The 20,769-nt window shown below is 49.2% G+C and overlaps 2 protein-coding genes across 7 annotated transcripts in view; both read left to right on the forward strand.

Moving 5' to 3' along the window:
- The window catches only part of Magu (SPARC related modular calcium binding-like protein magu), a 54,234-nt gene extending 44,454 nt beyond the window's left edge, over positions 1-9,780 (forward strand). For all 5 annotated transcript variants that reach the window (XM_077681652.1, XM_077681653.1, XM_077681656.1 and 2 more), the window contains exon 10: positions 3,399-9,780. In XM_077681652.1, coding sequence (XP_077537778.1) covers positions 3,399-3,469 — 71 coding nt within the window. In that variant the 3' untranslated portion in view covers positions 3,470-9,780. The remainder of the gene's footprint in view (positions 1-3,398) is intronic.
- A 1,851-nt stretch (positions 9,781-11,631) lies between these two features.
- Positions 11,632-20,769, forward strand: part of Tfiia-l (transcription factor IIA L) — a 35,590-nt gene continuing 26,452 nt past the window's right edge. The window contains exons 1-2 of one of the 2 annotated variants that reach the window (XM_077681657.1): positions 11,632-11,852; positions 18,978-19,079. In XM_077681657.1, the coding sequence (XP_077537783.1) occupies positions 11,835-11,852; positions 18,978-19,079 (120 nt within the window). In that variant the 5' untranslated portion in view covers positions 11,632-11,834. The remainder of the gene's footprint in view (positions 11,853-18,977; positions 19,080-20,769) is intronic. The other variant, XM_077681658.1, reaches the window with a different exon arrangement.

Here is a 20,769-nt window from a genome sequence, read left to right on the forward strand (position 1 = left end):
GTTCTTTTCGCCGAACCTGTCCTTCAGCAGCTGGACGGCACTTTCATAACAGGCCTCCGTTGTTGGCAGCCCGGCGATGGCAGCTGCTGCTTCACCCGACAAGTAGTTCCGGAGGTAATGAAACTTGTCGGTAGCGGTGAGAGCCCGGTTGGTGTGGACTGTGCCATTAAATTGCTCCCAAAACTACATCCAGCTACACACGTCTCCATGAAAGGGCTGGATGGTGAGCATGGGCAGACGGGGTCCAGAGATCTGAGATGGAGCCGTCGTTGGGGCCTGTGGCGTGCTAACCGCAGCCGAGGGGGCAGGTTGCGCCATGTCGCTGACGCCGAGTTCCTCGAGCCGGTACGTAAGGCGAGTCAGAGCCTCGAGCGCCTGGTCGTTGTAATGGGCCGCCGACTCGTACTCCCTTTCCAGCTCCTCGACAGGAACCACGTCCTCGAGCTGAGCGTCGATCTTGCTTAGCTCCTCGCGGATAGCCGTGGGCTTGTCCAGCACCTTTCGGAGTGCGAGCCGGTCCGAGCAGTTGCTCTCGATGAGCGCTGTCGCCTCGGTCAAAATTTCTGTCGCCTGGGCTCGCCTTGCAGCGCATTTCACCTTCAGCCGGTCCATTGTTAAGCGGAAAAGTCCGGCTTACTCGCTTGGTAGGTAGCCCGGTCCGCGCGTTGTCCCCCTGGGTGCGGTTCCGAGAAGGACGACGTTGCTTGAGCGACCGTTTCCAGAAGAAACTCGTCGCCGCCGTCGCTCGCTGCCCCCGTCGGTGGGAGCCGCTCGTTTTCCCTTGGGATTCGGCACCAAATGTTGCGGATCGGACACCTCGTTGCGGGTGCGCCGCCAGGAAACGAAGCCGTGGGTCCCCTGATCGAACGACCCTTTTAATGGCGGATGGGACTTTACAATGATGATGATACTCATGCCCTCGAGCCAGGAGCCACACCTTCTTCCTCTTCTTCGCAATTCCCAACATACACAAATAGTTCGCTGCTGAAAATACCGCTGTTAAATGCCTCTCGTGGGTACCTGCACATGCCTCATTGACACTGTAATGATTATGACAGTGCTTCTCGAGTTCGATAAATAATTGCAATTAATTAATTCAATCTTTCTAACCAAAGAATTAGTAGCCTATGCTACACTGTACTGGAAACTTTATGCACTTGGGTTTCTTCGAGTAACGTCATTGCTGCTTTTTGAAACGTTGGCGCATGATAGCTGGGACACCCTGTAACCAAGTCGGTAGAGTTCGGGATTTACTTCGTCGCATTGAAATTTCGCTACATTGAAATTCGTGGTTAAAATGAAGGATTAACCACGTGAAGCGGCACTTGCAAGTGAAAATGTGGTGCGCATGCACAGCTGCCGCACTGACTTCGCCACGGGTACAGGCGTACCGTATAAACCAGATTATAGGTCGACCCGGTATATAGGTCGACCCCCTACCTTGAGGTGGGAAAAGTTGACAAAAAAATAATTCGGCACAGAAGCGCACTCACAATGTCTATATTTATTTTCGACGCCCGTCCGTCACTGCCACTCACTATGCCTGCCGAAGTCACTAGTCCGAGCTCTCAGAGTCGTTCGAGGATGACTGCTTCGCACTGTCATCTTCCATGCCATCAGGCGCGTTGCTGATGGAGCACTTCCTGAACGCTCGTGTAACCATGTCGTCGGGCAGCGACTGCCCAGAGAAGGACACCCAGCTTGACACGGTCGCAACCGGCCCGTATAGGTCTTTTTGTTGTCGCCGGCTATCCACTCATTGTACAGTTCGCGGAGCCGGTCCGCGCATGGCCTCCGGAGCGATCGTGAGCGAAGTTCCCGGACGAAGTTCCCGGACGAAGTTCCCGGACGAAGTTCCCGGACGAAGTCCACCACTTTGTTCTCCAACTCGGGTTGCACCGCTTGACGTCCACAGAACGATCGGTTTCGGGGGTTGCACGCGCACAGCTTAGCTTTCTGGCTCCGCCAGTACCGCACACTTTTCTCTGAAATGCCTAACTGGCGTTACGCCGCTATATTCCCATTCTGCTCGGTGACTCAATCGCCGTCAGCTTAAACGCCGCGGTGAACTGGCGTCGACTGCCGCCACTCATCTCGGAACAGAGACGTACAGAAATGTACGCACGCACACGTAATAGACGAGTAAAAGACAAAAAACTACAGAAAAGCGAAATCAAATAAAGGCCTGATAGAGCGAGAGAGCAGTCCGACACGAATGCCGATGGCGATTGGCGACGGACTACGCTTGCACATTGTCGCCAGACAACGATTTACGTTCTGCCAATGACCGCTATATAAGACGAGGGGTGACTTTAGTGCGGATTTTTTTGGAAAAAAACTCGACCTATATTCCGGTTTATACGGTACCACCCGCACAATGCGGCAGCTGTGAAGCGAAGCAGGCAGCTCAAGCTACTTACGATCGCCTGAAGGGGGGGCAAAGCACCGTCGAAGCTTAATCGTCTATGCGGGCATCAGTGTGAACCGCATGGAGCGTCTTCTGCTCTCAAAAACGCGCTGTGCAAGCCGCAGGTGCGCTGATGCAGCTGCAGAAATTACCCGCACTGTGCGGGTAGCTCCAGCGACTGCTTCTAACCGCTCGCTAAAACACAATAAGAGGGGCAAACAAAGTTGTTTATGTGGGAAAGAAACTGATAATGTGGACGAAAACTGCACTGTAAGACGTCGTACGCACCACTTAGGAAAGTGCCCGTCAAATATCCTCCACGGTGCTAAGCCTTATCATCTCTGGCGGGGCCTGTGGCATCCCCGAGCCGGCCATGCCCGAGTGCTTCGAAGCTCCCTCCATGTGGTGCGTGCCTCTCTGTTGGCACAAGTCGACAGGCTGCTCCCACTGCCGCGCGCAGCGCAAGTCGGTTTATCGGCTGAGGCAGAAGCCGCCGCCAATGCACTACCGCTGATGCGGGCATGGAAAAAATGCACCCACAAGGCTCATAGCGACCCACAAATGCTTGGCCCAGCACTTGCAGGAACGATGGAACCCAGCAAGCGTGAGCGAACTCGGAACGAAGGACAAAGTGGTGGCACTGCCTAATGCAGTTTGTAGGCCAGGAGCTTGCTCATGAAGTCCGTGGATCACTGCATCTGCAGCATTGGGTGGCCCCAGTTGCCGTTCGCGTTTTATCAAGACCCCGTTTTGGCGCTTGCGTCTACCAAAATCTACTTCTACAACCAAAATTTCGTGCCTTGTTGTTCATGAAACATTGTTACTTTGAAATTTCGGCAAACGGGACTTCATTACGCAGAGGGTGAAAATACATGGTTGGTTACATTGGGGGTTTCGTTACATTGAAGTTTGACTGCATATTTGTGTGCGTGCGTGCTCTTGTCCGTGCAAACCATCTTTCCCTTCGTGCTGTTCTTGCGTGCCGTTTCAGGCCCTTCTCAGCCTGACAGTGGAACCCGGAAGGGGCCCAACCCCTTTTCGACCATTCTCATAAGCAGATGAGGCCAGCCCAGAGACGGCCTGCAGCGTGGCTTGGCTTGGCCTAAAGTGCAGCCGCAAACCCTGCACGGGCGGCGTAAGCTCACGACGTCGCTGTTCATCATCGATTCGACGCAGCAGAAGCCTCCGACGTTGTTTGCTCGAGTGAGAGCTCCGATGGCCCCACGAGCGCGCACAGTGTGAATCTAGCATTAGTCCGCCACGAGCGAGTGTGGCACTGAGGAGTTACGGCCCATTGCGTAATCACTTTGCTGGTGATTGGGCGTGTCTTGGCAAGACGTTGCTCTGTGATCGCTGCTGCTGCATAGCTGTGGAGCCGCCAGGTTCAGACTTTTCAACTAAGTTGAGGCGTGATAAGCTACATAGACGTTGTTGGTAATGATGCTGAGAATGGCAGGTGGCTTTTTGCGCCATATGACGCGACTACTGTGTGCCACTTGTAGGTGTCCCAGTGCACCTTACCCACGCTGTCGGAATAGCCGAGCAGTTTCACCTCTGCACGGGCTGGTGTCGTACACCCGGTGGCACCATTGGGGGCCACCTGCAACCTGACGGCAGATTGTTTCTATCTTGCAGAACCCCTGTCCTATCTTGTACTTGCAAATACGAGACCATGCATATGCTTACCGTTGCACGTTGTCGCAGCTTGGCAGGCACTGGAAGAGGCGTTGAATGACAGTGTAATCAGCCAAGCGGCAAAGATGTGGTGTCTGGCTCATTAAGTACATAATAGCTTTTGTACTCTCATTACTGGTCGCTCTGCAAAAGGTGCCTTCTGCCTTTTGGGGTCAAGACCAACATGTGTGGCAAAGCAGTGCTGCAGGTTGGAAATGCCATCAACCACCCGCCTGTGCCTTTCCCGTCGAGGGTGTCCTTTTTCTTTTTTGCGTGTGTTTGTGTGGCCCGCCTTGTTGCGTGCCATGTGCTGTTCACCCTTGCTGATGCTGTGTGCACAGCCATGGCACCGCTGGTGGGAAAAGCGTGCCCGAAGCACCGCGCACGAGTGCCGCACTCGACTCGTGCGGCACTCCCGAGTCGAGCCTGCTCCCACGGACGTGTGCAGAGGGCCCGTCCTGAAATGGACAGGGCCACAAGCCCAAGGGGTTCGGATCCTTGTTTTACGATCGCAGACAATGCACTGGACCTGCACTGGCACTGCTTCCATGTGGGGCTCTAATTGGCCATCTTGCATTTTCCCTGACGGAAAGCAGAGATGCACAAAACAATCCCAAGGTCACTCAGTGTATGGTCACAGCATCTGAAGTTTACTTTTTATTCTGAATTGCTTCCGTTTTAGACTTGTTTTGTGTTTGTTTTTTTCCTTTTGCGCTATTATGTTTTCCGTGCTCCCTTTTTCTAAGGTCCCCCCTCCCCCAAAATGAAATCCTGCATATGCCCGTGAATCTTGATTTTTTTTTTCTTTCTGTGCGTACTGCAGCATTTGGGTTAAAACCCCCATTAAAAGCAAAGCCCCTGAAGCTGTTGCTTAGAAGGATGTTACAATAATTTTTTTTTTTTTTTGCGAGAGTTTGCTTTACGGCATAACAGTTATACCGTAAAATCCTGAGAAATAGCCCACCTAAGATGGAGAGCAAATCAAGTGAAAATATGACATGGGCTAACTTTCGGTGTGCAGTAAAAAAAACTTGAGAAATGTATCGCAGCCAAAGAACGAACGCGTGTTTATTATCACTGTATTAATTCGTCGTCAAAACCGTCGAACGAACAGTCGCTTTCACTGTCAAACAAAAGGTCGACCACCTCCTCACGCACGGGGTTCGACGTGGTTGGCAGGGCAGCAGAAGGAGGGATAGCCGAAGCGAGCCGCTCATGAAGCTCTCCGCCTTCTGGTCCATCCAGGGCTGTTGATATACCGCACCGTTGCAAGGAGCGGGCGGCAACTTCCTCGCTCACGGCCGCTCACGGCCGCCCAAGCTAACCTCGTTTCCACGGGCGTCATCCCAGGCTGGGATGATGCTATTGGCAGGGGTGGGTTATCTTTCGGTGTTTTTGAAAAAAAAATGAAAAATCGTGCCAAAAACAGGGGTGGGTTATCTTTCGGGGGTGGGGCATCTCTCGGGATTTTACGGTATATACAACATCACATTTGTGTCATGCAGAAACGTAAGCAGAGACCGGTACTGAGGGCCCCAGATCCACCGCTGTAGATCAGGGGGTCTTCAAGGTGGGAGCCCTGTGCCTCAGAGGTGTTGCAGGCGAGAGGTTTGCAGGGCAGGGCAGGTCCATAGAAGAATTGATTCTTAATGACTGCTTGCTAACTCCTTCATTTTCCGTTGCACACCAAGACAGGTACAGAAAAATAGTGGGGTGCAGCTAGCGTCAAATTTTTTTTCGTTTTCTTTCAAAGTCCAGCGCAGTCGTGGGGCAGGAGTACGTATGGGAGGAGGCAAAACACACGTCGTGTCGGGTGAGAGGGAATGACAGAATGAAAACTAGCGAAGGAGGTGACGGTGGCACCTGGTGGACAAGAGGATAGCGACCACGGCACCTCATTTTGACTGCGCAGCGGAATGCCAACAGGTGGCATAGAACCTGTGCCAACCACTTACCACGTTGTCTGGCCGCCCAGGGAAGCAGTTAGAAGGCAGCAGACACACCCGCCCACAAACCCAGGTGAAAGAGGAGCAAAAGAATGGTTGGCTTGCATTGGACGTGGCGGGTTTTTTTGAGGGAGAAGGTAGGGGAATGGCGGGTGGCATAAAAAAAACCCCCGGGAAGAGGCAGCCATTCAGAGGGCGGTGAGGAAAAGAAAGACAGGGAAAAAAAATGGCGTTTCAGTCAAAGCCAAACTGAAAAATGCTGCCACTGTTTCACTTGCGGGGGCCATGAAGACAAAAACACAAGTTTGTTGCATTCAAAAGATTTGGTGTTTTATAGTACCCCCAGTGCTTGCCCAAAAGGAAACGGTGCTTTCTTCACTGAGAAATTAAACAATTTATGCCACAATTTCAATTCACCCAAAGCACTGCGTGTTTGGTGGTGTCAGCAAAGACGTACCGTATTTTCGTGTGTATAACCTGCCCCTGCATATTATCCGCACCCTCACTTTCAGCCCACCAGAAAAGGAAAAAAAAATCCTCGCGTATTGCCCACACATTTCATACAGGAAAGGCTGCACCGAAACTCAAGCAACACATCACATACTATGTAGACAGAAAAAGCATATATTTAGCAGGTATAATACCCTGACTGCAAGGCGAAAGTCGCAATTCACTAATAAAATGCAGTTAGAGTGCGCTCGTCCTCTTTTTTTCTTTCTTGTCCTTGTACGTTTTGCACAATCGGTGCCATGGAAGGCTTAGTCAGTGTTACTGCGGAGGAGCTTCACGGCACAATGCGCATTGCCGTGAAGCTGCACTAGAGGAAAAACTCCGCGTATTATCTGCACCCCTACTTTGCCACTGAAACTTTCACGTTTTGGTGTGGGTTTTACGCGCGAAAATACGGTATTTGGTCAGGTACCTGAAAGAAAAGTCAGTATGTTGACTCAGGCTGCTGCAATACACAGGCCTTCCATAACCTTGGTTAGTGTCTGCCTTCCTGGATGGCACTGTGATACTGCTCGAGGATCACTGTTCGCATGGTTTTCTTCCGACCGTACTTGCACCTGCCATATTTTTGTTATGGTTGATAGTAATCTTTTTGTGAAACATTTGGTGGGACTCGACAAGCAGAGTCACAAAAGTGGCCGTGCCACTTATGCCAGTGAGGGCTGTGTTAGGCAGTGTCGGCCGACATAGTGCTGCACTAACTGCTTCTATGTATGCAGTTTCTTCTCTGGTGTCTCTTGGTGTTTCTTGACCGTGAGAGTGCCTGGGATTCCCTCTGGCTTTGCAGAGATGATGGAGGACCCTGCAGTGGGCCTCAAGGGGTGATGACGTAGGGCACGCTCTTAAAGGGCCAAAAGCGTGTGCCAAGCAAAGTGAAATGTTTGTGTCAGGTGGCAAAGCCACCTTTTTGCATTTCTGCTGATGTTGAAGTGAAATGAAGAAAAGGGGGGTTCTTGGACAACATACGTGCCAGCTTTCCCAATTTTTATGGGACACTCCAGATCTTTTCCTATCCTCCCGACTGTGTGGGAACGGTCATGTCTCCCTAAAAAGTGCCCCAACTGCGCCACAAAAAAAAAAAAAAGATACACATCAAGTGGCACTGCCGCATCGTAATGCCATCATGAGTTAGGTAGCCAGCGAAATACACCGAAGTCGTATACAGGCTATTTGAGTTGAATGAGCGTGCGATTTTTTTATAGCTCCGTTGACAACATGGCATTGTCGAAGCTGAAGGAGTTCTTTCTGCAGTCTTTGCAAAGGAGTCTTTGCAGTTTTTCCTAAGGATTTATGTGTGTTGTGCCAGCCCGGAAAGGCGAGCACTTCTTATTTTGCGCGATTTGTGCATGCAACATGAGTGTGGCTTATGGCGGGAAAAGCAGTGGAACTTTGTTGGCGCTGCTGAGAAGCAGGGGACCGTGGGCAATTTCTTGGTCCACAGCAATGTCATTTCGAATTTGCAGATTGTGGCCTTGAACTCGAGGCTCATCTCGTAGGCTAGACAGGTCACGTGTGCTACAAAAGAACTCCCTCCTCCCCTCTGCAGACGATCTCCCGATTTTCGTGGCCACCAGGTTGGCAGGTGTGGGACCGTCATTTAAAGGAGACTTTTCGGACGAAACCCTTGCATCCATGTTTGCTAAAAATATTCTCAAAGCAGTCGTCATTGGATATTCTCAAAGCAGTCGTCATTGACTTTTGAAGTTTCCCAAATCATTTTGAAGTAGTACTCGCGCCAGATTCAGAAGCCTAAAAAAAATGGCATAATTGGTTTCCATAGTTTGTGCAGATGATTTATTCAAAATAACTTTGATATCCCTGGCTGCAAGTATGACAGACACTGGGGTAATTGCTGCCGTCACGATGATAACAGGCTATTCTGTGCCTTTGTAATGGGCGTTGTCGTAGAGGGCTTTCCAGAACCAGAAAGCCTCTGCTGTGCTGCGGTTTCTGGTACTCTCGTTTCACCACCCGTCATCAGGCGGTCAACTGGCCTCATCAACTTTGGCAAAGTGGCCAGAAAATTGACGCCAGGCTTTCAAAAACCAATTGAAGGTCAAGACTGTGTGTAGAAACAAACTGAAGTGTGTCCTATTTAGAAAGTGAGCCTCGTAAATAACATCTAATTACACAAATTTCTGAGTGACTTTTAGAACGGTCGCCACCCCCAAGCTCTGTCTGCCGAATGGAAGAAATGCGCAAGCCAGTGCAGACTGCATCACAGCAGGCAGTGCAGTGAACGTGCGTGACGTCACCGGTTTTTAATTGACGTCACTGTGATGTTACAAGGGCCCACCTGCCCCAGCACATCCATGTGTACTCCCGGGTTGCAGTGAACATGGTGCAATTCTAGACTGGCCACCTTGGTTCAATTTTTCACCATTACTGGGTGGAGAAGTACTGCTTACCACATGAAAACCAAAAAGCAACGTTTCATTATCAGTATTTGAATATTGCCGCCCTCTACATCTACAGAAAGTGTTCACAATAAATTGAAGCTCTCTCTTGCTAATGCTTTGGTGCAGGTGATGTGGGACGTCATGGGAGGCATTAACTTCGGCCAGCTATTTTTTTCTTTTCACCCTTTATGTTCTGTCATGTGTTTCTCGTCCAGCTGACTGGCACGAACACCATCTGTAATTTGGTAAAAACTTTGACCGCGATTGAACAAGGACAACAGAAAGACGACGCATGCAAGCACTTGTGTTTGTCATCCTTCTGTTGTCCTTGTTCAATTGCGCCCGAAGTTTAAACCAACTTGCCCAACAGCGTGTTCTACCATCTGTAAGATATGTTTTTTAACCAGGGCCCATGTACCTGACTCTTCTGTCTTTAAACGTTCTGTAGTTTGCTACTTATCCAAGGGGTTTGTAAACAAATGCGTCATCATTTCAGAATCATAAATTAACCTGTGTCACAGAGCGTAGGCGTTGTTTCCGTAGCAGATATATCAAAATTTGGGGGGGCTGCTGGATGAAGTCTGCTGTGTAAACAAGATGATGTTTGCCATGACAACATGGGTGATGTTACATGCAGTCCTTCAAGGTTTGTTGGAATGTAAGCAGCAAATGTGCTACACGAATAGCTTGCACATTGTAGTATACGTGCATTGTTACTTACTTAAGGAAGAGTGTTTTGAAACTGCAAGCCAGTATATACGTGCCAGTTGTCTTTTGATTTGTGTGCACCATGGAACAACATGTACAGTTTAAAACAACACATTAAAGACATGTTGTCTATCTGTTTTGTGCAGATTTCCTGTCTCATTGATGTGTTCATATTCAAAATTTAACTGCGCGAAAGACGGATACAAGAAAGGACACGGACGAGCGCAGTTCTTGTATCCTTTCTTGTATCCGTCTTTCGCGCAGTTAAATTTTGAATATGAACCCCTTCCGACTCGCCCAGCTGTCTCTCACTCATTGATGTGTTTGCTGCATATATCATTCCAAACTAGAGACAAATGCGGTTTGTAGCATCTATAGAGTGTACAACACTTGTTTTGAGCATATGCATTATTTTAAGGTCAGAGAAATGCATCGCAAGAACTGCCATAGCTGTTGTACAACTTAACTGCATGCATATTTGCAATCATTGCCGATTATGAACTATGAAAACGACTCGTAATTCCTGGAAAATATAAGGTGAAGTCTGCTGTTAAATGTAGGGTGGCAACAAGCCATTTTAAAAAAAGCTGCCATTTTATTTACCGGGTGGAAATAACGCTTTCTGGCCAAAAGTGTTGCATCTGCGCTTCAAATGCGAAGGATTCAATCCAAGCGGATTAGTTGAACGCTACTGGAGTAATGCTACATGATTTTTTTCTGAAGCGAAATGCAGTGATTGTGCAGCAGAACAAGCTTAATCCCAAAATGGCCAGAAAAACAATAATTTGCTTCAGATGAAAACAGTAGCTCCAGGTTAACTACTAAATAGCATGATTAGTTGCTAATAACCAAGCAGGGCAAATTAATTTTACCTAAATTAGTCGGGTATGTGATCCCCTCAGGGCATTAAGTTTTGGTACTGTGTGTGTAGCACAAAGCTTCATGTAGCCCTAGTATAGATGGTTTTCACTGAAAAGTTTAGCTGTCAATTTCTTCGCTTGGCAACACTGGAAACGGACATGGCTGAAGCACCGCAGACATGGTGCGGCTTGTGCAACTGCGCCCGCACGCCTCAGAAAAAAAACACCGGTGTGCATCATCTGCTCGGTTTCAACCCGATTCTCAGTGGTCATGCCAACAGAGATGTTATTAATTGCACTCACATTGGAGTCGAGGCATTACTTTGCGTTCGGTGCAGTAGAGTTCGGAACGTCCAGCGCACGACATCTGTTTAGCACGGACGAGTACCGCCATCCCGCGGAGTCCGATGTAACCAGTGACGGTGCACTCACATGCGTGCCTCGCCACTGTCGCCAGTAAATACAACCTATACCGCCGAAAGCTTGCTTCATTTATGCGTAGCTCCTGCCTCGGGCAAAGCGAGAAAGCTGCATCTGCATTCCAAAAAATCCAGAAGTCGAAGGTTTTGATAAAGTCAATGAAGCCTTGAAGGGAACTAATGCAGCCAACCCATGGATGTTCAGTTTCTTCCATGGATGGAGCTAATGACGTAGAGGAAGGGTTGAAGATGCATCTCCCTGTCTCTTTGGAATCTTTAGTGCTCCTCGGCCACTTTATCCCGGCCGGGTGTCTCAAGCATTTTCAATCTTCCTTCCTGCCTCTGGCTTACTCTAGTCCCGTTAGCCACAACAACAAAATGATGTGAAAAGGTAAAATTCTTTCAGATAGCCTTTTCTTTCTAGCTCATTTGTAAAATTTTCATGCATAAGCACTGACGCCTGTGGTTGCCTGTGGCATGGTGCCTCACGGTAACATCATGTGCCCATGAATCATCAGTGCTGGGTAACAATGTTGCGGAATGGCCCCAGTCTGTGCTAGCTTGTACATATCTTGGCGGAAACCAGCTCGAACATTAACAAACAAGGTAGGACAAGGCGTGAAGGCCCTGGGAGCCTTCCGGGGGTTACGACCTGTCACGAGTGGCGGCTTGGCAACAGTGATGGGGCCGGCGTGACGTTCGTCTAGCAACCCCCACCAGCCGTAGCCAACGGAAGACAAGCGGTCCGGCGGAGAGAGGTCTCTGAGCGAGTGTCTTCTTGAGGTGCCTCGCATGACTGCGCCAAGTATCTGAAGAAAAGAAACCTGTGATCGGTGGGAAGAACTCGCCAGCAGCTCGGCGTTCAGCCGCCACTCCTCGGGAGCGACCGGGAAGCCACAAAATCGGATTCCATGGCCGCAGCTGGCGTGGTGCGTAACGAGTCTTTTTTTGGATAGCCCGCGTGCATAGCTGGGCCGGCCCTCGAGAATGCCGGCCTTCTACAGGTGATGCTCGCTGCGGGAAAGCCGCTCGAGCCTAAAAAGGAACGAAGCGATTTTTAGGGCCAAAGTGTGGCTTCGGTCGAGAGGCTGGAAACCGTAAACTCAACGGGCTTTCCGTGTGAGTGCGCTTGTGCGATGCGCGTAGTAGCTCTTTTTTTTTTTTTTTTTCGTTCTCTCTTTTTTTCCAATTTGTTAACCGCATCGAGTTAGCAGCTGGCCTGCAGAGAGCTGTTTCAAATTCTGCCCTTCTACTCGTATATCCTCCTGAGTCCCAGACTGATTTTAGTGCAACGGATTTTTGTGAAACTTTCAAAATTAGTTTATGAGGGCCTCTGGATATAATAATAACAACTTATTATTCACTGCAAACTTTCGGACGTGTGTGCCGCATTGTCCTTTATATTGGACATTGGGACTCTATGCGGTCTTTTCTAATGCAGTGGTATTGTTACACGCAAGATGTTTTTTGTGATAAATAATTTGATCAGGTAAACGTAGGAACATTTTATTTACAAACTGCTTTGTTCACTTTGTGTGAGCTCCTTCATTCACTTGGTGTGAGCATTTTCGAAGCATCTCCTGTCTTTGGTGACGCAAAAGAACAAATGACACTTTGTGCAGAAGAACTTCGTCTTCTTGTTGCATCCTTCGAGCCTGCAGCGGGCCGCATTAGGAGCATCTGTCAGTCTTGGGAAATGGCCTAGCGTCTTTGCTCTTGCTTCGACTGGAGGCAACGGAGCCCTTTTTGGTGGTGGGCACCACTCTTCGTCGGAGTCACTCTCCGCTTCATTTTGACTCTGAGCTTGCGCGATTAGTTCCTCACCAACAGACAGACGAAACTCCAGGAATTTCAAGATCTCTTTCTGGCGCTTTTGTTGCGCCCGCATGTCTTGCACGTACTGCATCCATGAGTTGCTTAACGCAATGTCGAATAGATGGAAGATGCTTCTGATGGTCCACTTGTTCACTCGAGCTTTGATTCTGTAATAGCTGATCATACGATCTGCGAGATCAACTCCTCCCATGTTGACATTGTACAACCGTACAACATCTGGCCGGGGCACATCAATGTGTTTTTTTTTTCTTTCCTGGACCACCTACGGCATGTGTCTTCTGGGTGCTGGCCATGGATAGAGGACATCAACGTAATGGGCTTATTGTCGTACCAACGTACAACTGCCTGTTTTTTGTCGTTTCTCGCAAACATCTCTGACGTCCCTCTTCCTTTTTCTTTTAGCTCTTTCTCGCTGGATAGTTTCACCCCTTTTGGGATCCGGTTGTTCATAATTGTTCCCGTGCCAGCGATTCCGTTTTCTGCTAGCTTATCCAGCAGCGGCCCTGATGTGAAGTATCTGTCGAAGTAGACCTTCGTTCCGGGAGGGAGCGTCTCAATGAGCCTCAGCACTGCGGATTCTCCTATTCCGGAGCTGCCTGGATACAATGCTGCCTTTTTTCCTTGATAGATCTCAAAATCGAGGATTAATCCACCTGGCGTTGCGAGCACAAAGTTTTTAAGCCCCTCTGGGTTTGGCTTGCGTGGTACGAACTGCTTCAGCTGCTTTCGTCCACTGAACGGGATCATTTGTTCGTCGATGCTGACATTCTCTTCCCGAGGAAGCTTGTGACACCCTTCCAGTAGAAATGACACCAGTGGTCTTATGCGCCAGAGCCTGTCTTTCTCTTTTTCTTGCTCACTTACATCAAGTTCGTTAACTAGATTCAGCCGGCGCCGAAGTTGAAAGTACCGGTTCTTTGTCATGTTATCCGCAACAAGAGGCACCCTTGTCTTTTTCATCCAGTACATGCGAATCTGCGGGTAGCACAGGCAGGACATTGTCAGTGAAATCCCAAAAAACATTTTGAGTTCTTCTACTGAGGTCTCCAGACTTTTTCCAGTCTCCTGGACATGTGTCGTGTTCATGGCAAAAGCCATCATCTCGAAGACTTCATGTGGCACATACTGAACGAGGTAGTCACTTGGACTCCACGAAACCCGTTGTTGACTGTCATCAGGGGTGGATGTGAAGTCAGGAATCCAAGACGGAAGCGGCCTGCATGAAGAAAAACAGCGTAAAAGAGCAGAGTTGCTTTTGATCCGTTCACATGGCAATGACCGACCGTCACAATGCACACTCCTGCAGTACATTAGCCCACCCCCCCCCCCTTCCCAAAACGCATACTACTACTATTCCTTACCCATCATGGCGTTTCCATGACTGCCCCTTTGTCGTCTTCGAGGTGGACGGGCGTTCATCGTCGCTATTTTCGTCCTCTTCAGAGCTCAGGGTATCAAGTGGAGCCGAAAATGTAGTGTCTACCAAAGTGTCGTCGTCACTGTCCGAAAGATCAATGTCGGACGTGGCCGTTCCAGCGATTCGTTCAAGGATTCTTTCGGCCGTCTCATCACTGACGCGTGGCCTTTTTCCTAAATGAAAAAGAATTTCATATCATACCGCAACCTAGTAGCAATCGGAAGCAAGCACGTTCTGTTCACACTGCAGCGCGCCACGTAATTCACACAAAGCAACTTGGTTCAGTCCCGACGTCCAATCTTTTGGACATGTCAAAGCTCACACCGCGTAGGCAAAAGGAAGGACGTTAAGAGCTGAAATATTTAGCTGCGTGTGCTCTCTGCAACATTATCTTTGACGTTTAACCGATGAAATGACATTAAATAAGCTCAAAGTGCGAAAAAAAGTACTTACGGTTGCGGTTGGCACCGTAGAACGCCGCACCACTCAACGCCGCCATTATGAATACTCCTAGCGGCGCTTCGAGACCTCTAATTTCAAAACCACGGTACAGATGGCAGCACCAGTTGTCCAAGGTATTGGACAACCGGTTTTACGGCGATAGGAGCTTTGGAAAAGCTGTAATCGCTCGGTCTTCGATGTCCAATATTTTGGACAAATTTCCCATTGCTGGTACTCAGGAGGATATCGGACCCGAGACTGGTACAGGGCTCGCGGGTCTGGAACGACCATCTGATTTGTGCGCGGAAATGGCTTCTGAGGCTGATTCCAGTGAGCTCGAGACGAGGCGCCACGAGATTCCCGCAAATTTGACGAGAAAACTTTGTTCCGTACATCTCCGTGTATGACAAATCTGTGAGCCGGCCAGTCCGGAAAGCGTTGGCGTAACAAGTACTGTCGCGTTTCACTTCATAGCGGGACGGTCAATTTTTCCTTCTCCGTTTCCGTGCATATACCAATCGCCGTGTGGGTGGCTCTAAACCAAGAGCACTCATTGAATGGGTTGTTTTGCTTGATGTTAAGTCTTCATCTAAATGGTACTCGACAAGCGTAGCTAGATCTGCGAGCCTGCAGTATTGACGTGCGATATGTTCACCCTCTTCCTGTAGTGTTAAAGGCAGAGAAAATGTGTTCGCTGGGTCGAAACCCCTTGGCGCGACGTTCACGGCTCTGTATGCGTGCGTATCTTTTGTTCTTGTTAAAGGAAGTGAGGGGTACTGAAGTATACCTCCTGAGCACCGTAAGTACTCTGGCTGTATGCCAGTCTTCACTATAAAGCCATCATCTGCAAATCTTGGGTAAAAATGCAACTAACTGTATATCCTATGGTTGCACAGTTTGTGTGCGTAGCTATGTGTTGCCCTCATGCAAGCTCGCTTGTGTTTGCCAGGATGGCCGAGTAGTTTCGCAATCGACGATAATTTTGCTGCTCGTGTTTAGAGAAGCCCAGACTGGTTGAAATTTACCTCTAACTACAGGGGTGTCATCGTTTTAACGCAAGATTAGGCCTACGGGAGTAATTTAAGCATGGTATGTTACAGAAGCAGCTAATCGCGGTCATACTAATGGCGTATTTGTAGGGATAACCGAGGTGGTTGGCCGAGCTTCTCCATCAGAGGAACAGAAATAAGACGGAAATGGGGCGATTGGAGCAAATCGTGGCGATGGTAATGGGAGGACACAATCGCCTCACTGGACGTGCTTCTACTGGCTGTGTTTGGCAGCTGTGAAGCGGGGTCACCCTCGGGAGTATGCTGCTTCAGCAGAAGACCCAAGGGAATGGGACAGTTGCATCCAGCGAGCCCAGGGGTGGCCGTTCGCTGCAGATGCAACTGCCGCCGTTACGTCAAGATCACACATCCCTGTGATGATGAAGACATTGTTGCAACGGGAGGTGCCATAATCGTGACATCACCCGCTGCGGTGGATCAGTGGCTAAGGCGCTGTGCTGCTGAGCACGAGGGCACGGTTTCAATTCCCGGCCGCGGCAGCCGCTTTTCTGATGGAGGCAAAAAGCAGTAACGCCCGTGTGTTCGAGATTTCGGCGCACGTTAAAGATCCCCAGGTGGTCAAGATTAATCCTGAGCCCTCCACTATGGGGCGCCCTATCGCCTGCGTTGCATCGGTGCATTGAGCCCTACAATCTGTGAATGAAATCAATAATCATGACATGGCCACCTTTAGACATGGGGGATCACATAGCTTGCAGTAGAGTGCAATGCTTTCACATTCCCACATGTAAGCAGCCTTAAAGGAGGACTCGCACCTCATGCATAGTCCTGAAAAATGATATAGTGGTTTGTCAAGATGCCTTCCAGCAATTTTTGCAGCCGGCTGCGCTGCTCCTGTGGGAGGCCTCATTCGCCTGGGGTGGGCTCTTCAGTGGGGCCATCAAATTTGGCAAAACATTAATGCCACCTTTTCAAGAACCAGTGGAAGGCCAACATCATAGACAGAAACAAACTCAAATGTGCCCCAATTAAAAATTCGACCTAATGAATAACGTCTAATTATGCAAATTACTTTTCAAATTTCCCACGGCCCGGTTGCCACTGCAAGCCCAGGCGGGCCTGTGCAGACCTCGTGAGGCTACCACAGACAAGGGGGGCATGGGTTTTGCAGTTTTGCGGCCACGGCAACGTGACCTTCCGGCATTGCCCAGAACTGCTGTCTGTTCTGCTGGTGACATTGGTCCAGCATAAATGCATTGTAACGATTTCTTTGCTGACTGCTCACCAGTTTTTGATCAATTTCCATTGTTGTTGGCGAAGAGGTATTGTTTGCAGCATAAAAACAGTGCTCCTTCAAGTGCCTGTCTGATGGTTCTTGTGCGAGTAGAAAGTGATATCATCCTGGCAGTAGCCACAAGGAAATGTGCATGGCAGTTGAGAATTACCATCACTGCAGCATATATTTGTTGCATTTTATTTGTCATGGAGTCTCAGTGCTAGGGCCATCTCCAAGTGTATTTGTTGTCATATGCAATGCAAACGGGCTACTGCAGCTGCAAAATTTGCACTTTGTTCTGGAATTGTAGAAGTAGAGGAATAGAAAGGGTGTTTTTGGTGGGAGCGGAAAAACGGCGAATTCCCATTTGTGTAGAACTTTGTGCCCCCCGGGATTGCAGGTGCCGAAAGAAAGCAGTCGTGTAGTGTTGGCTACAGAGTGGGAAATTGTGAGCTCACGAAGTCGAGTGGGAAATTTGGGTGAGCTTGAAAGGGCAAAGAAGCGTGTTCCGCATGAGGGCAGGCAGGGGCACCCTGTGGATTCTGCTCCACATCTGGCTAACGCTGTTAATAAATGAACGGATCAGATTTTTGAAAGAAAGGAGAAGCTTGTGCAAGGGTGATCGTGCACAGGATGTACAGGGGCTAAGAGACGGACTTCACGAAGGTAGAACGATGTGGTAAGAACCTCTACGAGGTGCCCTGGCATGGGATAGGAGCAGCCTGAAATCACTGGGAAGCAGCCTTTGTTGAGCAGTGGGCATCTAACTACTGGCTAAATATGAAGGCAAGCAGTCATTATGGCTTGTAATGTGTGCGTGGGGGAGGTCATAGATTTTGTCTTTGGTCTTGTGTGTAATCAAAAGAACCCTACCCCTTTTGCCGTTTTGGCACACACTTCTGCATGCACAGTAATGGGGTGCAGTTAGAATCACCGTGGAATGAGCGGATAGTGCTGCTGGTTTTGATTATGATTTATCTGCACTCTGTTGAATACTGATGAAGTACCTGCACTGAGGACTGGTACTGTTTGGCATTTTTTTAGGTTTACAGTGCCAGGATCACGTGCGAGTCGTGTAGTGTGCTTTTTTGACCCCCGCATCTGGTCTGCCTGTAGCTTTGGGGCAGAAGAGAGGTGAGCAAGCACCGTCAGTCAAAACGTGGCTTTAAAGCGAAGCTTTCAGCCTCTCACTGATGATGTCCGTGCACGAAAATGCACTGCTGGAAAGCCAACTTTCCCCGACGACGATGACGATTGCGGGTGAGGTGTAGAGAAATTAAAAGGCTTCCGGGCGAAGCTTGGTGACAGCTCTGTTGTGCCCCCTCCGCTGAATGCTGACGTGCAGCAGGGGGAGAAGGTGGCACAGACGTTGGGCCTAACATCGCATTTTGAGGTTTGGGGTGTTAGGCCTAGCGAACAAATGTAGCGCAGCAGAAACACACTGGATGAAAAGAATACACACGGACGAGCGCTCTTTCCGTCTTTCTTTCTTTATTCTTTTTTTAGTCTTTATTCTTTCCATCCCGTGTGTTTCTGCTGCGCTACATTTGTTCGCTATGAATTACCAACTAGCCCAGTCTACAGCTTTACTTAGGCCTAGTGCACATTTTGAGGTTGTGCATTGATGAAGTGCCCACTGTGTACGCCAAGCAGCAGGCACCGATTCAGGCCGTAGACCCCGAACCCAAACATAATGCCTCCTCTACTTGTGGGAGGCATCACAAAACATCCGTAAATGCGCGTCCGCACAAATGCCAAGTGGTGAGCGAAGTCTCGCCACATTTTACAGAAACCATCGTAGAGCTTTGCAACTTTTCACTAGCGAAAACCAGCTTAAGGAGGCTGCGTGCAGCTTTGTCTGGAAGGGGGCCTGTGTACTTCGCGGCCAACTCAGCCTGGAAGCGCTTGTGGCTGCCTCACTCTATTCAACGTGCTGTTTTTGCTGGACACGGCTTTGGGCAGGCTCCGAGGGCTAGGGCAGCGGCGATGTTCCACGTGTCAGGCACGCTGGCCTCCGAGTGCACGGTTGTTGCTGCTGTGGGTGACGGGTCTCCCCCTCCTCTTGTGGCCGCAGCCCAAGCTGTACAGGAGTGTGATTGAAGATGTGATCAGCGGAGTGAAGGACGTCTTCCTGGACGAAGGCGTCGACGAGCAGGCTCTGCAGGAGCTCCGCCAGGTGAGCGCTGCTTCCTCTCGGCACTGCTGCTGCTGCTGCGCGCGGTGGTGCTCGTGTGGGGACGTCGTCAGGGGCAGAGCCTGCATTGTAGTGCCTTTGCTCGCGGTAGGGTGTACGCATGGCTGGCCCATTTGCAGAGGTGCCTGCTACACAAGGTACGTGTGTGGAGCCTGTTTTGTCAAGTGAAGAACCCAGGAAGTTATTTATTCACGTATTCATTCACGTTACCTTACAGATTCCCGTAGGAACATTGTGTGAGAAAAGCAAAAATGCAAATTGAACAGAAGCAATGATTTGATGCACCAGCTTTTGCCTGTACAGGAAAACTTGCTACACAAACACATATCTTTAGTTACAAGTCACGAGGCCTGCAGCTTTTACACAGGAGAATGTTGTGAATGTCACCTCTGTGTACAATACATTCCAAAGTGTGGTATTTGCCCAAAGGCTGGTGTTGCAGTCCAGATTCCAGTAAACAAGATGCACACACACACACACAGTCGACGACCGATTTTTCAAGCATGGTGGATTTTTTCCTGGCACCAGGACATACCTCAGTTTGGTTCGACTTTGTTGATAGGTGATTGCTCATTTTCGCCTGTGAACTTTCGGGTTGGCTTTGCTTATGTGGAGGATGGTCCAGCATTAATTGTACCTTCTAACGGGCTCTCATTACGTCTACAAACATACTGAGTGCTGCAAATACACAACACACAAGAAAGAAGACACGGTAACGCCTGTCCGTGTCTTCTTTGTGCGTTGTGTATTTGCGCCACTCAGTATGTTTGTAGACCTCAACCAACACTCCCAGCAACACGTTCTCTTGAAGTTCTCATTACGTGGTCTGCAGCGTACATTCGGCAACTTGCAACCGCGTGATGGGCAAAGAGAACGAGCTGTGTTCTGCTTCGCATGCACAGAAAGTGCTGTTTGATAGAAGAAATGCAGTCAAGCACCTTGTTTTGTGGCGTGCTGCTGTGAGTTTGCTTCAGACTGCTGCCTACTGCACACGAAGCCAGGCCTGCTGTCTGATCCCCTCCGACTCTGCGCGTGAGGCTTACCCTTTGAACGGTGACAGTGATTACGCGGCACACCCGTTGGGGCCGAACATAAATAACTCTGCATGTTGTAAATTTAAAGATATAGTGCAGGAACTGCGCTTCATGTGTGGAGTGCACGGTATAGCACCTAATATGGAAGATAAAAGAATAAACTTAATTGCTCCAAGTAACTAACAAAAAAAATGCATTCACGTCTTCTTACAGGCTCAATAACCACACGCTGAAACAAGTAGACGAATATAAATATCTAGGAGTTACTATAACAAGCCGACTAACTTGGTCCAGTCACATTAACAAAATTTGCGCATCGGCCTCCAGAAAACTCGGGTTCCTCAGGCACAAACTAAAAGCCGCTCCTTCACATGTTAAATTGCTAGCTTGTAATTCCATTGTTAGGCCGCAACTCGAGTACGCAAGTGCAGCATGGGACCCATTCCTTAAAAAGGACATTCACAAATTAGAAATGGCGCAAAGAAAGGCGGGCCGGTTCATTTTTAGCAGCTATCATAGCCGAGCTTCTCCATCGCTTCTCACGGCCAACAACAATATAATGACCCTGGAAAACAGGAGGCAGGTTGCACGACTAAGGTTTCTGTTTTTGCTTAATTCCCAACAATTTAATGTTAATC

Source organism: Haemaphysalis longicornis, unplaced genomic scaffold (genome assembly GCF_048455015.1).
Source record: "Haemaphysalis longicornis isolate Haplotype H1 unplaced genomic scaffold, Haemaphysalis longicornis Haplotype H1 scaffold_8, whole genome shotgun sequence".
Classification (NCBI taxonomy): Eukaryota; Metazoa; Arthropoda; class Arachnida; order Ixodida; family Ixodidae; genus Haemaphysalis; species Haemaphysalis longicornis.